The sequence below is a fragment of the Neomonachus schauinslandi genome, chromosome 13 (assembly GCF_002201575.2).
Source record: "Neomonachus schauinslandi chromosome 13, ASM220157v2, whole genome shotgun sequence".
Taxonomy (NCBI): Eukaryota; Metazoa; Chordata; class Mammalia; order Carnivora; family Phocidae; genus Neomonachus; species Neomonachus schauinslandi.
Genome location: NC_058415.1, coordinates 13,000,760 through 13,016,997, shown reverse-complemented (window position 1 = coordinate 13,016,997; position 16,238 = coordinate 13,000,760). Strand labels below are relative to the sequence as shown.

General features: G+C 47.0%; 1 protein-coding gene across 12 annotated transcripts in view; it reads left to right on the top strand.

Annotated features, from left to right (window-relative positions):
* Positions 1–15,717, top strand: part of TRPM3 (transient receptor potential cation channel subfamily M member 3) — an 827,080-nt gene extending 811,363 nt beyond the window's left edge. For all 12 annotated transcript variants that reach the window (XM_021694438.1, XM_021694434.1, XM_021694433.1 and 9 more), the window contains 4 exons: positions 2,342–2,492; positions 2,611–2,810; positions 4,698–4,830; positions 14,265–15,717. In XM_021694438.1, coding sequence (XP_021550113.1) covers positions 2,342–2,492; positions 2,611–2,810; positions 4,698–4,830; positions 14,265–15,717 — 1,937 coding nt within the window. The remainder of the gene's footprint in view (positions 1–2,341; positions 2,493–2,610; positions 2,811–4,697; positions 4,831–14,264) is intronic.
* Positions 15,718–16,238: the final 521 nt, after the last annotated feature.

The window sequence follows — 16,238 nt, the reverse complement described above, 5'->3', positions numbered from 1 at the left end:
TTGCGGGGGCAGCTACTACAATGGCGGTTCGTGATAGGAGAGAGAGATCGGCCCCACTCTGAATGCAGCCAGGGAAACTGGAAATCTGTGGGTAGGTCAGTAGATGGAAAATCAGGAAGAGGAAATACCAGGGAAAGGGGGATCTGGCCCTACCAGTCGAACCGGCTTCTTGGCGAGGGCTGGCCAAAGGTGATCAAGACACAGGCTGGGGAATGGTGGAGGATGAGAAAATGGACCAGATATTGATGGTGATGAGTTATTAAGGGTGGGAATTCTAGCCAAACTGGCGTAGCAGGATTCTTGCTGAAACTGACCATGAAGAGACAAAAGTCCAGGCCCAGCTGAAAAAGAGCCTGAGCAGAGCTTAGCCAGGCAGAGAGTCTCTGTCAATACGTACCCCAGTCTTGGCTGGAAAGGGCCAGAAAGTGAGCTGGGGTGGGCTCCAGAAAGCTCCAGAGTGAACATTGAAAACTGAACAGGATGTACTCGGGTGGAGTATGGGAGTGGGAGCGAGGTTTCAGAGGGGCCTTCTGGAAGCAAAAGAAGCATGGCTGAAAATCAGGAAGGAAGAGAGAGCATGACATTTCTAGGAACCTCAAGAGACTCAGTCCAGTTTGTATGCTGAGGGAGGGGTAGGAAGTGGCAAGAGATGGCACGGGGCCAGCCACCGTCAGGGTTCAGACTTCATCCTGAAGCACGTGGTGTCCTCCATCACTGGGTTTTCCTTCCAAGGGAGTAAATGATCAGCGCCTTCCAGAGGACTCTCTTGTTTAGTGCTCCAACCTCCAATAACAACGATGCCTGCTGTTGGAACTCACCTGACTCCAGCACACAATCGCCTTGCAGGCTGATCCAAAGGAAGCATCTTTTCTGGCCATAAAAAACAAGCTCTTAGTGTCCTGACATTATTAAACCCCTCTTAGGCTAAGAACGTGCATTTTTGGACTTGAGAGCATACACTTGCCAGCCTAAGTCTAGCTCAGTGGACTCTCCTGAGTGGCACCTGGGAAGTTTTAAAAGAAATATCTACCCTTGCCTGGGCCACCCTCAGAGATTCGGATTCAGTTGTCTGGGAGTGGAACGGGGCATTGGCGTATTTAAAACTCCCCAGTGCAGCCAGGGTTGAGAACCATAATGGAGTGCACCGCACAGCAACGTTAGCTCTTGAGAAGGGAATGGACCTCCCTTGCCAGATACTCCAGCCGAGATTCTGGGCCAACATTGCAAACCTTCCTGGCAGATCTTCAAAAGCTGCCTGTGGTGACTGCTGAGACCACAGCATGCCCCACCCGCTTTGCACAGACAGGCCGCCTTCGAAAGCCAACATCCGGCAGCTGGAGAGGGAGAGCGACCTCACCTCTCCCCCGCTCACCTCGGGGCATGATCTCACTCCCTGGCCACGTTCTCTGTGCGGCACTAAGGAGCTCTGTCAAGGATTTGCCTTTCCCCTGAATTTACCTGGAAACTCCAAGCAGGCCTAATTAGCACATTACTCACCCTCCCCCAGTCCCACACATCACCTCCCTCCTCACCCCCACCTCCAGAAATTTCTTCCCCCGCCCCCCCTCCCCCCCCACCCCCCGCCGCTTGCCCATTTATTCAGTGCAGTGGGGTTTCGTGCCCTGGGCCCTTGAAAAGCACATTTTGGGAATGGAAGTGCTACTGGAAGAAGACAGGTAACTAAGGTCTTCAGGGTCCCAGCTCATCACCTCTCATTGGCCTCCCGGTGAAATGCCATCCATCAGGGGCACTGAGCGACAAGCCCTCCAAATACTTCCCAAGGCGCTGCCCTGTTTTATGCCTTCCACGCTGAGACAGCAGATCGTTAGCTCAGAGCCCCTGGGTTGTTTCCCGCAGCAATTAACTGCTGCCCTGGTGTTAATTCCAATCAATAATCCCCCTGCCGCAGCTCTTACAGCTGCCTGGAGGCTGCGACCTCCATAGCACATTTTGGAAGTAACTTGCTGGGCAGTGACCCCTAGCCTCTCCAGGAAAGCCCTCACCAGGCTTCCTCATGACAGCAAGTATCCTTCAGTGAGTGTCGGGGGCAAGGGACAGCATGAGCAAGCAGGGGTCCTAACACCTCTTTCATGTCCCGTGACAACTCAGGAGACAGACCAAACCAGCTCCCCTCTGGTATCCCTTGGGATATTCACAAAGCTTTCATTTTTCTATTTTGGCTTTTTTTAGAAATCTTTTGTTTTTTTTCTGTTTGTTTTGAGATGGCTGTCTTTTTCCTCCATCTAAAAAAACCCTCTCTCATTCAAATCAGTCCCCCCCCCCTTTTTTTTTTATCACAGAACCACGGTTTCTCATTTCTTGCTTCTGTTGCTTCCTTCAGCTCCCTGTGGACAGAATGAGACCCGGGAGGATGGCAAAATAATCCAGTTGCCTCCCTGCAAGACGGGAGCCTGGATTGTGCCGGCCATCATGGCCTGCTACCTTTTAGTGGCGAACATCCTGCTGGTCAACCTGCTCATCGCGGTCTTTAAGTAAGTGGGTCCTTCCTCAGAGGAGTTGGGATGGAGTGGGAGGCTGGGGGAGGGCAGGCTCTGGTGCCTCAGAAAGGAGTGGAGCTTCTCGCTTGATTCTCTCTCATCTCTATTTCAGCAATACATTCTTTGAGGTAAAATCAATATCCAACCAAGTGTGGAAGTTTCAGAGGTATCAGCTCATCATGACTTTCCATGAAAGGCCAGTTCTGCCCCCGCCTCTGATCATCTTTAGCCACATGACCATGATATTCCAGCATCTGTGTTGCCGATGGAGAAAACACGAGAGCGACCCAGATGAGAGGGACTACGGCCTGAGTAAGCTTCGGGTGACAGCCCTGGGCCACCACAAAGTAGGAATTCCTACTACCTCCTGCAGACAGTCATGTAGGACCCCGTGCCCACCTGGCTCCTCTGGCATCCCGCAGACTGCTGACAGCTCTGAACACTCGGGAGGGCCCTGGAGGGTGCGCTTCCATGGGAAACAGTGCTGAAAAGACATGAGAGGCTGAAATGGAGCATTCGTAGCCTCACATCTTTCTTAGGGAATAAAACCAGTCCTCCAGCAGAGCTGTTTTAGCACCTTCACAGGTTCTAAACTTCGTGCCATCCAGAGAGGCCCCACCACAAAACATATGCACCGTATTAATGTGCTCCCGATGCTACATTATATATAAGGCAGACATCATTACCTGGGTTGAGTTGGGTTGCAGGTGACTAAGTTTGATTCTCCATGATCATTTCTGGAGCTATCATTTTTGGGGGGTCTTAAACATTCCCCAAGTCTTAGGAAGTCATGTATGACTTCATGAGGAAACCAGCCCTGCTCTCTATTAGTCAAAGGAAAAACAGAAAACGCTCCACCATCCACATTCTACCCAGTGTTTCTAAAAGGAGGCTCTATTGGCTTTGGGGTGGAATAATTCTTCAGTGTGTGGGATTGTCCCACACGTTGCAGAAGATTTAGCACATCCGGCCTCCACACATTGAATACCAGTAGCTCCTGCAGGTCCCTAAATGTCCCTTACTACCCCACCCACAGTTAAGAACCACTGAGAATCAAGCCCCGTACAAGCAAGCTCCTGTGGTTTCTCAAAGTGTGTCAAATAGACGGCCTATACTAAATCTACTGAACCAAAGCCTCTGGGATTGTGGCCCAGGAGGTACCTCTCAGTGATCACTAGTGCTCTAAAGCTCAAACCAAAGCCACTTCCTCAACTGCCTCTCAAAGTCTGAAGCTTTTAACAACTTCCCTGACAAAGCAATGCCCAACTTCGTTCTAGACATTAGAACTAGAGAGTTGAAGAGGGCCAGGAATTCCAGAATTCACTGTTTCCACCAAAAACACAAGTCTAGGCAAATAGAAAGCTTCGAGGGAAAAAGGTTCAAATTTCCACTAGGCTCTTTCTACAGTGTATCACTAATGAATTACTCTCCCTGATAGTAACAGACAACCAGACTAACAACAACACAAATCAATAAAGTTCTATTTTTCTCAAGCAATAAAAAATGAAGAGGGTCCAGAGCTCAGCAATGGCTCCCTGAAGTCAAAGACCCCGAGTCCTGTTTTTAGGCTCCGCTATTCGTTATTGCACTGTCTTACCTCGTGGTAGCAAAATAGCTGCTGTGTTCCCAGTCATCACATTCATGTTCAAGGCAGGAAGAGGGGGGAAGGTGAGAAAATGTAGAGAGAAGCAGCTACCTCTGACTAGTGTATCAGGAAAGCAGAACCTCTTCCCAGCACACCACCCCTCCCTGCAGCAGACTTCTTTCTCTGGAGCCGAACTGGGTCCTGTGGCTGTGGCTGCTACCAACTTTAGAGGGGGCTGGAGATGTGGGGATGTGGCTTTCCAGCCTCAGCTGTGTGTGTCTGCCTCACTCCACAAACCAGAAATTGAACTTTTGAGTAACCTGCTTTTTCTTTGATTTAGCTCCTTTCTCAGCCTTACACTATGTATAATTCTAACAGTCCCTGCAGTGAACCAGATACACTGAGGACAACTTCAGGACTCCATAGTGAGTCTAACGCACGGGAGGAGGACAGTGACAGAGGTTGCCCAACTGGGTTTGGATTTAGCCTGCGACTTCGTAAAGAATCTCAGCCCCTTTTCTTAACCTTGATTAAATGAGGAATGTCATTAGGCCCACAGATCTGATGCCATTGCTCATCCTTCCTGTCTTATATCTCTCCCTTTTTTTCCACAGAACTGTTCATAACTGATGATGAGCTCAAGAAAGTACACGATTTCGAAGAACAGTGCATAGAGGAATATTTCAGAGAAAAGGATGATCGATTCAACTCGTCCAACGATGAGAGGATACGGGTGACTTCAGAAAGGTACATTCCATGGGCACGTGCCTCTCACAAGGATGTTTTTTGTCATGGCATGCCTTATTGATTGTTTTTGTTTGCACAGTCCCCCAAAACAGAGATCCCCCTTGTGTTTATTCTTATTGTCTAAGCTTATGAGAGAATGGAACATTGTCCGAAGCATTTACAGACCAAAATCCCATACTTATAGATCCTGGACTTCTCCAGGAGGCAGTAGCACCCACTCTCCTGGACACTAGATTGTTGAGCCTAGGACAGGGCTTGCTGGCTCAGACTAGAAATTGGAATGTTCCAGCCCAGACACCAACCATGAGAGACTCAGCCCAATGCAAGGGTCTCCAGCAGGTTGGTGTTTCATGTAGATCTCTGGGCATCTTTTCAGGAGGAGTAGAACAGTCCTCGTATGTCGTTTATATGGGTGTCCAGTGCCTTCTGAATCAACGGCAGCAAGAGACTTGTGAATTAGTTACAATAACGGGTGAGGGATTTTTTTCAGAATTATTTGTTTTATTCTTTTTATAGAACAAGATAAAAGCAAAGGAAGAGAAGCAGATTCTTCTACCCAGTGGTGCTATACTTTTAGATCTCACTGGCCAAATAGTTTTGTGGACCAGTAAGACTATAAGAAAAAAAAAATCCCAAAATATAAAGAAGAGAATCCTGGAAATGTAATAAATCTAGCTTAATGCAAAGGAATTTACATTTTCTGATTTTTCTCATTTGGCTGTAGACTAATAAAAACTTCATTCTGGGCTGGCATGTTCAAAACCCAGCATTTGGGAACCACTGTGGTAAAGAACGTGCAGACTATTACAAAGCATTGATGTAACTTTAAATTGTAAGCCTTTGAGATATGAAGATGGCACTATTATAAATAGTGGGAAAAGGCATTATACTGATGCCTTCAGTTGATATGATTTAGACTTCTAAGATATGAGTCAGTGACCTCGAGTTTTCAAGAAACGACATTTTATCTGCTCACCCACTTCGTACACTCTCTAGTGGCTCTGTAGAAATTACACAAGTGGCATTCTTCTGTCCCTGGCTCTTCATTTCTTTAAAGAATGCAGTCTAGATAAGCAGGTATATACACACATGCCATTGAGTGATTGTGTCCATTGGTACTCAGCCAATATTAACAAAGTTTAAAGCTGTGCACACATTCTATGCACATCTGTCATTGCACAGTAGAGCATTCTAGGGTGATATGATGTGAAGCAATTTTCTGGCAAACAGAGGAAGAGGAGCTATAAATCTAAAAATCTCTCATTCTGAGGCCTTGAAAAAGCTATTTATTAATGGACATATAGCCATGTGTTTTCCAGAAAATTGTGCTACATGGACACATTGCCTATTGCTCAAACGTATTTCCAATGCATATGTACGAGAGACTTTGCAATGCTTTTTGACGTCAGAAAGCTACAGACCTGGGAGCAAAGAAAGGTAGGGGGAAGGAGTGTTGAGATGCAAGGAAGCCTTCACCTCTCTGGGGCACTGGAATGAGACGTACAGACACCAGCACCTGTGAACGTGTTGTGACCATGTCACCAATTCCTTGGAACTGGATAGAAACAGGAAGGAACTATATATAGCACCTTCACCTGAGCCTCTCACCCCCCACCTGCAAACACTTCCAGGAGACCCCTTTCCCGAGACCCTCTTCCTCTCGGGGTGGTTACAGAGCTATGCCCTCAAGGATGATGACCTAGGTGAGCAATTCCCAGAAATTCTGGACAGATCATAGGCACCCCCTTCCTGTGTCTTCCGCATGAGCTGGCTTTCTGGAGGAACGGGGGGCTGGAGGACCAGGACAAGTTCACAACCAAGCCCAGGTGCCAGAGAAGTGAATCTAAGCCCAGGTGTCATCCTACTTCTGTTGCTTCTGTCTGTGTTTGGGGTTTGATTTTTGTTGTTGTTGGTGGTGGTGGTGGTGGTTTGTTTTGATTTGCAAGTGTACCAAAAAATAAATCTTTAAACACTAGAATTGCACTCCACAAAACAGAAACACCACAAGGTGCATCAGGGAACAAAGATCAACCAATGAAATAGAGGATCCATATTATCCGTCTCACGCATTCTCTAGGACATCTCCTTTCTGAGTGGAGTGTCAGGTGAAATCACCTGTCCTATTTACATTCAATAAATATATAGATAATAGAGATGATAAATGATAGATAATAATAGATAATATACACACACATTTGGATAGGTACATATGTTTAATTTACATAATTAACTATACACATAGTATATAGGGTATTATATAATTCTCCCTTCATGTTAGACAGCCCCAATACAGGGATTTGAGATCAGAAAAATTAAGAGCTGGCTCTGCCCTGCTAGAAGACTTGGGAAAAAGGTTTCTTTACATAGCGAGCCCCACGCTCCTCTCCCTGCCACTGCGTGTAAAACATAACTTATTTATATAAGTTTTACTTGCAGAAACCTTTTTAGAAATACAAAGATACTTCCATAATTGTCAACTTAAATGCATCATTCCTAAGTCATATTTTTGTACCCAAATGGTATCTAAAGAGCACAATACAATATTCGGGAGATCATTAACACCTCATAAGAATCGATTCTGAAAAATCCTTCTTTTTCCCATTTTATATACATATTTATCTTTTTCATTTTATCTCAAGACAGAACCAAGACATTGGCATGACTCCAAAAACAGCTTCCATGACAGCATTGGCCCCTGTTCTACCACCTCTCCTTTGGTTAATAACCAGCCAGGTATCCACGTTTCTCCCCTCAGCCCAGGGTGTCAACCTCCCTGCTAAAATCATAATGTACTCCATCAAAACATGATGCATGTGCGTTACTGTATTGGTCTGGATTATCAAGATAAGATGAATATTGTGCCCATAAAGTCTCCTGTTAATGAACCTATCTTTTTATTTTTTTTTTTAAAGATTTTATTTATTTATTTGACAGCGAGAGAGGGAACACAAGCAGGGGGAGTAGGAGAGGGAGAAGCAGGCTTCCCCGCGGAGCAGGGAGCCCGATGTGGGGCTCGATCCCAGGACTCTGGGATCACGACCCGAGCTGAAGGCAGACGCTTAACGACTGAGCCACCCAGGTGCCCCTGCACCTATCTTTTTAAAGTACTCAAAAGGTACTGAGCTATTCCATAATGCTGTCTAGAATTTACGTCGAACTCGTATAATTCCTAGAACTCAGGAACTTCTCATATAAGAAAAACCTTTTCCTATCTCCAGTCTCCTGGCACTTCTTTTTTATTTTCCCACTGGTTTTTAAGGGTTGCCTACGTTTTCTGGTGATCCCAGCTGCAAGTTCTTTTCTGGTTTCTTTAACTCATTTAAAGCAGGGTTTGCAAACTGGTGGCTCGTGGGCAACATCTGCCCACAGAGCGCTGTTGGGTTAGGCTCGCAGTGATTGTTAAAATCCATTCTGAATGCCTCTGGCCTGGGCATGTCCTCGGCTGCTACAGAATCCCTGCTTCTGTCCTCACAGGCTTCCCTTCTTCACCTACCTCCTCAATCTGCCCTCCCCGTAGGCGTTTAGCTCTCAGACCCCTGACTTACAGCTTCCAGATCATCCTCCCCATCACTCCACCTGTCAAGTTCCACTTGTCAGAAGAAGTTGCAGTTTGAATTTTCTTCTCTCCAGGAACAATTTAAGCAAATAGGATATACATTGTTTCTAGCATCGTTTATCTAACATTATCTTTCCTGAGCCAAAGGGCTTTGTGCCCTTTTTGCTCTTCACCTAGATCCAAAAAAAGGAATAGTCATGTGACTATTAATAGTGTATTCAACTTCTAATTTTCATAACAAAGGGAGACAAGAATAACTTAGGATATATGAGTCTCATAAGTAATCAAAAACCGGCATAAGCCAAAAAAGAACTTCACCCACCTCCCAACCGTAGCTTTTTCCAGTGCTGATCTTTGGTATCTCCACTGACCGAGATGGATTTAAATTGCGCTCCCTTTTTCTTCCCAGAGTGACAAGGAGAAGGATGACTGGCCCAAAGGGAAGGGAAGGTGACCCTAAGGGACTTAAATAATTCACAAATTAGATACCAGTCTGTGGATAAGCAAGACTTTGCTTTATTTGTTCTGCATCATTGCCTTTCATTTGAAAACCTGTGTAAGCATACCCTGTCCCCCCACAAGAGGCCCTGTGATTGGTTCGTGTGATATGGGATTGTGTTTGCCCTTCCTCCTGTAGCCATCCTATTGCTAGCCCTCCGGGGAATATTTTTTAATTTAAATTCAATTTAATTAACATATAGTATATTATTAGTTTCAGAGGTAGAATTTAGTGATTCATCAGTTGCATAGAACACCGGGCGCTCATTCCATCATGTGCCCTCCTTACTGCCCATCCCCCAGTTACCCCAGCCCCCCACCCACCTCCCCTCCAGCGACCCTCAGTTTGTTCCCTAGAGTTAAGAGTCTCTTAGGATTTGCCTCCCTCTCAGTTGTCATCTTATTTTATTTGAGATTTAAAACAGGCATGGTGGGGCACCTGGGTGGCTCAGTCGGTTAAGCATCTGCCTTCGGCTCAGGTCATGATCCCGGGGTCCTGGGATTGAGTCCCACATTGGGCTCCCTGCCCAGTAGAGAGCCTGCTTTTCCCTCTCCCTCTGCTGCTCCCCCTGCTTGTGCATCCTCTCTCTCTTTCTCTCTCTTTATCAAATAAATAAATAAATAAATAAAACAGGCATGGCCTGCCAATCCTCGTTTTTCTTTTACTGCATTTCCTTTAACCACATTTTGAGGTTATCAGGAAAGAAAATGAACTTGTAGAAAATAACAGTTCTTGGGCGCCTGGGTGGCTCAGTTGGTTAAGCGACTGCCTTCGGCTCAGGTCATGATCCTGGAGTCCCGGGATCGAGTCCCGCATCGGGCTCCCTGCTCAGCGGGGAGTCTGCTTCTCCCTCTGACCCTCCTCCCTCTCATGCTCTCTGTCTTTCATTCTCTCTCTCTCAAATAAATAAATAAAATCTTAAAAAAAAAAAAAGAAAGAAAGAAAATAACAGTTCTTAAGAAATTGCATTTTGGGGGCGCCTGGGTGGCTCAGTCGTTAAGCGTCTGCCTTCGGCTCAGGTCATGATCTCAGGGTCCTGGGATCGAGCCCCGCATTGGGCTCCCTGCTCCACGGGGAGCCTGCTTCTCCCTCTCCCACTGCCCCCGCTTGTGTTCCCTCTCTCGCTGTGTCTCTCTCTGTCAAATAAATAAATAAAATCTTAAAAAAAAAATTGCATTTTGAAGCTGAAATTTTCTGTGTCATTGGCATCTTCTTGTGAATGCCCTTTTCTTCATCATATTGGCCATTACAGGCTGGCTGTCTTCTTCCCTGGGCTTTTCACCAACCCATTTCGTGCCCTCTGGTGGGGTCCTGGCTGTCCCTTTCTTGGGCATCCAGGAACAGGAGACATCTCACGTCCTTCCAGGGCCCCATTGTGTCCCTCTTGTGCTTGCCTCCTGAGTGATGCTGAATAAGCCCTGTGAAGCCCAGAAACATGAAAAAGGGAAAGAAAAATAGAGTGTTCTTCCCACACAGCATCTTCCTTTCCATGGTCCCTCTTTTTTTCCTTACTTAGTAACTTCCTGTATCTCTCTCCTTGAGACTTCCTATTGATTCATAAATTCTTACCATTCTTACCTCCGTTTTTCTCCTGAGTGATTTGACCAGAGTCAGCAACTAGTGACTGCAATCGTGACCCAAAACTCTCGGCTTGTCCCTTACACCTATTTATATCGGTGACGCACACCCATGTACAATCACTTCTCAAAGAAATGTTTTAAGATTAAGGGAGGCACTCTGTTTATCGAAAAAAACCTATGTAAATTTGATTCCAAGATCTTTTCTTCCTTTATAACTCCTGTATTAAACCTCTACAGTTATATTCATGACCTAAATGATCATACCGTTTGGTGGTTAAACACATCCAGAAATCTGGGAGAAGATGAATGAAACAGCCCATCCCCCCCTCTCCCTGGCCCCCCCTCTCCCCGCCCAAGTCTTACATTTCAAAACACCTCAGCCCACAGGAGAACCCACTGAGGAGAGATTCGGTGAAGAATAGCTCCTTGGTCCTGTTCTAGCTGTCTTCCCCACCACCTCCCACTGTTCCATTCCCCGGGGCCATGCTCCTTTCCTTTGCTCTTGAGGTTCCCCCTGGGCACCTCTTTGCTTTCCTTGAAAACCCTCTTTCCCCTTGTACCACCTCTCTGTTCTTCCCATCCCGCTGGGCTCCTTAGTTTCTGTCTTGTTTACTATCCACGACCAGCTCCTAACTCTTCCATTGCCTCCTGGTGCCTTAGCTCTGCCTCTCATCTGCTACTTTTCTCTGCAGTGTTGGATCCTTGGGCTGAAGGCAGGTGGGACGCAGGGAGGGAGCTCCCCACAGAGCAGGGAGATAACTTTATAGTGTTCAGACCCATGATCACAGGCAGTTATGCTAAAAGAGTATCTTTAGCTCTTTCCATACCAACCTTGTATATACCAGGTTCCAGGAAAGGAAGAAGAGGGAGGAAGAAAACGATCCTGCCCTTTTTGACTCTGCCAACACTAAACAACTAGGAGGACCCAGTGCCTAGAGCATCCAAAAGGGAAAGTCTCGTTCTACAAAAATGCATCTCTCCTGCTCCTGACTTTAATGAGGACGTATTTTACCCACTTGCCCAAAGCTTATTGCATTGCAAAAAATGAAACTGCAGTACTTGCAAAACCAAATTGCATAGACTACATGGTGACAAAGTGAATCGTGAGTCTATAAGACACACAAACTTACTATTGTTAAGTAGTTTGTTTCTCAGGCTATGTTTATACCACAAAATGAACTGAAACAGGGGAAAGTTGTATTTTCCTCCTGAATCAGCTGCGTTAGCTGGGTGAAGAGCATTGCGTTTGCCAGATACAGAATTGCTCTATTTACAAGTCCTTTAGGAATATACCTGGGCGTGGCGGCGGAATGTTCCCGGACCCTGGGAAGTGCTGTGTTCTGGAGCATCAGGAGGACGGCTCCAAGGCAGGGCTCATGAGGGCAATCCAGACCTCGGGCTGGGTGAAGGGAACCTGAAAGATAAAAGAGCAGAGTGGGTGGAGGGAGTTGGGGGGTAGAAGGGCTACTGCTGATAGAGGCAGAAATGTGGCCCGAGGCCAGAGAATCACACACACCCACTCTGGCCACAAGAGTGGTTTTGTTTGTTTGTTTTTGTTTTTGTTTTTTAAAGCCTAAAGCTCTGGGGCGCCTGGGTGGCTCAGTCGGTTAAGCGTCTGCCTTCAGCTCCGGTCAGGATCCCAGAGTCCTGGGATCAAGTCCCGCATCGGGCTCCCTGCTCAGTGGGGAGCCTGCTTCTCCCTCTCCCTCTGCCGCTCCCCCCTGTTTATGCTCTCTCTCTCTCTCTGTCAAATAAATAAATAAAATCTTTAAAAAAAAAAAAAAAAAGACCTTCAGGTCCTCAGAGAGGGGAACCACATGCCTCTTATTCCTCCTTGGGGCACTGAAACGTGTATTCTTCTCTGATGGAGGTGTTGCTACTTTTAACATATTGCCGCCATCACCCCCCTTGCCCCCATCACAAGAGCTGGGGGGACCCAGCTCCAATTCCCACCATTGTTCCGTTGTTCATAAAGCACATTCTATACCCGCCGGCATGTTTCTTTGAAGGGTCAGCCGTCAGGGGCCTTACTGTGCACACTGGGAGTATTGGAAAAGTGTCTTTATCTTCAGCCTCTCCAGAAAAGTTGTGAATGGATCTCCTGTAGAGCCTCCCAAAGATTTGCCTTGGGGCATTTCACAGTGAAAGTTGAAGGTCAAAGCAAAGCTTGGCTCTGGTTTCTCCTTTCCCAGTCAAGTGAAAGCTGTGGCACAATTTTATTTTATTTTACTTTTATTTATTTTTTATTTATTTTTTTTTAAAGATTTTATTTATTCGACAGAGAGAGACACAGAGAGAGAGGGAACACAAGCAGGGGGAGTGGGAGAGGGAGAAGCAGGCTTCCCGCGGAGCAGGGAGCCTGATGCGGGGCTCGATCCCAGGACCCTGAGATCATGACCTGAGCCGAAGGCAGTCGCTTAACTGACTGAGCCACCCCAGCACCCCACAATTTTATTTTAAATATGTGGACTCTGTCTTTGTAAATAAATATCCAGGCAGCCTACTAGACCATTGGAATCAAGTTCATAACCACGATTGTCTAGGTGAACTGTTAGTGACATCTGGCAGCATGGCAATGGAAAAAGGAATATGAGACAGATCATGCCCTTGAGAATTTCCAGTGGGGAGGGTGAAGACATCTAGAAATAACTGTAAAAGAAGGCATCTGTGACCAGCTATCCAGAGAGACACAGAGAGAAAGAGAGAGAAGAGTAGCAAAATTTACTTGTTGATACACACTCTAGGGTTTACCACAAATTACTTTATGTAAACTTGGTTAAATTCCTTGATGTTTGCTTTTCCTTTATTAATGAAAGTCTTGGGTTAAATTAGATCACCTCCAGGTGCCTCAGTGACAGGACTGTATTAATTCCTTTGGAGGCGCTAAATTTTTTTTTTTTAAAGATTTTTATTTATTTGTTTGAGAGAGAGAGAATGAGAGAGCACATGAGAGGGGGGAGGGTCAGAGGGAGAAGCAGACTCCCCGCCGAGCAGGGAGCCCGATGCGGGACTCGATCCCGGGACTCCAGGATCATGACCTGAGCCGAAGGCAGTCGCTTAACCAACTGAGCCACCGAGGCGCCCCGGAGGCGCTAAATTTTAAAAAGATTATTGTGAACAGCAACAACAAAAAGAAAGATTATTATATAAATGCAAAATAGGGTCACCTGGGTGCCCAGCTCAGTTGGTTAAGCTTCTGCCTTTGGCTCAGGTCCTGATCCCAGGGTCCTGAGATCAAGCCCCAAGTCCAGTTCCCTGCTCAGCGAGGACCCTGCTTCTCCCTCTCCCTCTGCCGCTCCCCCTGCTTGCACACACTCTCTCTCTTTCTCTCTCTGTCAAGTAAATAAATAAATAAAATCTTCTAAAAACTAAATAAATGCAAAGTAAAAATAACCCCAGTCCATACTCCAAGTCTTCCTCAGTCTCGTGGACACTGCCACGAGAAAAGCTGCCTTCTGAAATTCTGTTGTGCACTTCTGAGTAAAGCCATCAAAAGGCAACATTCTCATTTTGGTGGTGACTGATTAAGCCGATGCCCTAATCCTTGGTTAGTTCATTAAACCCCGCCCCAAGTCCCAGCTAAGTCATGAGGTGCTTTGGCCCCACTCCACTTCAATAAGAACTAGTCAACTTTGGTGTTTATTGGGATTGTGCATTAAATTTTACTGAGTGGAAAGGGGTTTGGTAGATAAATACCACTGGATTAGATCATCTCTCAGGCCTCTTCCAGCTCAAAATGATTTAGATTCTCCAGAGAGGAACCCGGCCTTGCGTGACCCTCATTCTGTTTCTCTCCCAGGGTGGAGAACATGTCCATGCGGCTGGAGGAAGTCAACGAGAGAGAGCACTGCATGAAGGCCTCGCTCCAGACCGTGGACATCCGGCTGGCACAGCTCGAGGACCTCATCGGGCGCATGGCCACAGCCCTAGAGCGCCTGACAGGTCTGGAGCGGGCTGAGTCCAACAAAATCCGCTCCCGGACCTCGTCTGACTGCACAGACGCTGCCTACATCGTGCGCCAGAGCAGCTTCAACAGCCAGGAGGGGAACACCTTCAAGCTCCAAGAGAGTATAGACCCTGCAGGTGAGGAGACCATGTCCCCAACTTCTCCAACCCTAATGCCCCGTATGAGAAGCCATTCTTTCTATTCAGTCAATATGAAAGACAAAGGTGGTATAGAAAAGTTGGAGAGTCTTTTTAAAGAAAGGTCCCTGAGCCTACACCGGGCTTCTAGCTCCCACTCGGTAGCAAAAGAGTCCAAAGCTCCTGCAGCCCCTGCAAACACCTTGGCCATCGTTCCTGACTCCAGAAGACCGTCTTCGTGTATAGACATCTATGTCTCTGCCATGGATGAACTGCACTGTGATATAGACCCTCTGGACAACTCCATGAACGTCCTTGGGCTGGGTGAGCCCGGCTTTTCGGCTCCAGCACCTTCCACAGCTCCTTCAAGTAGTGCCTATGCAACTCTTGCTCCCACAGACAGACCTCCAAGCCGGAGCATTGACTTTGAGGACATCACCTCCATGGACACTAGATCTTTTTCTTCAGACTACACCCACCTCCCAGAATGCCAGAACCCCTGGGACACTGAGCCTCCGGTGTACCAGAGCATCGAGCGTTCCAAAAGCAGCCGCTACCTAGCCACTACACCCTTTCTTCTAGAAGAGGCCCCCATCGTGAAATCTCATAGCTTTATGTTTTCTCCTTCGAGGAGCTACTACGCCAATTTTGGGGTGCCGGTGAAAACAGCAGAATACACAAGTATTACAGACTGTATCGACACGAGGTGTGTCAATGCCCCTCAAGCGATTGCTGACAGGGCCACCTTCCCTGGCGGTCTTGGAGGCAAAGTGGAGGATTCATCCTGCTGCCATCCCGAGCGAGAAGCAGAACTGAGTCACCCCAGCTCTGACAGCGAGGAGAACGAGGCCAAAGGCCGGAGAGCCACCATCACAATACCCTCCCAGGAGGGTGATAACTCGGACAGAACCCTGTCCAACAACATCACGGTTCCCAAGATAGAGCGTGCCAACAGCTACTCAGCAGAGGAGCCAAGTGTGCCATATGCACACACCAGGAAGAGCTTCTCCATCAGTGACAGACTCGACAGGCAGCGGAACACAGCAAGCCTGCGAAATCCCTTCCAGAGGAGTAAGTCCTCCAAGCCGGAGGGACGAGGGGACAGCCTGTCCATGAGGAGACTGTCCAGAACATCTGCCTTCCACAGCTTTGAAAGCAAGCACAACTAAACCTTCTTAATAAGCATTGCAGGAGGCTCAAGAATCCAGCCCTAAAATTCTCCCCTAACCCCACCTGTTCCCCTTCCTTGAAACGTACCTGCTTTATTCTTAGCTGAGCAAAACAAGCGATGCCTTGGGAGGTGTTAACTCAAAGGTGACTTCTGGGCCACAGATTGAGAAAGCACTTTGCCTAGCCCAGTGCCAAACACAGGGGCTTTAAGTCATGTTCACTCTTGATGGGTAGGGAGGGAAGAGAGGGAGAAGAAGGGCTGTGGTGAATGTGTATGTCTGGTGACTTCAGAAAGCCATGAGCTCTGGGAATGAAGGGGCTTCGAGCACTCTCCATGCCAGGAGGCATCTTTCCATTTCTGACCATTATCAAGAGTTTTAGGATACAGGGCTAAATTGCAAAATAAGATAAAATAAAGTAGCCAGCATACAAATGAGATATTCTAAACTTCAATTCTGTTTTCTTTTCACATTGGCTCCATCACTGGTGACTGATGAAGAGCATCCTTTTTATTCAGTAT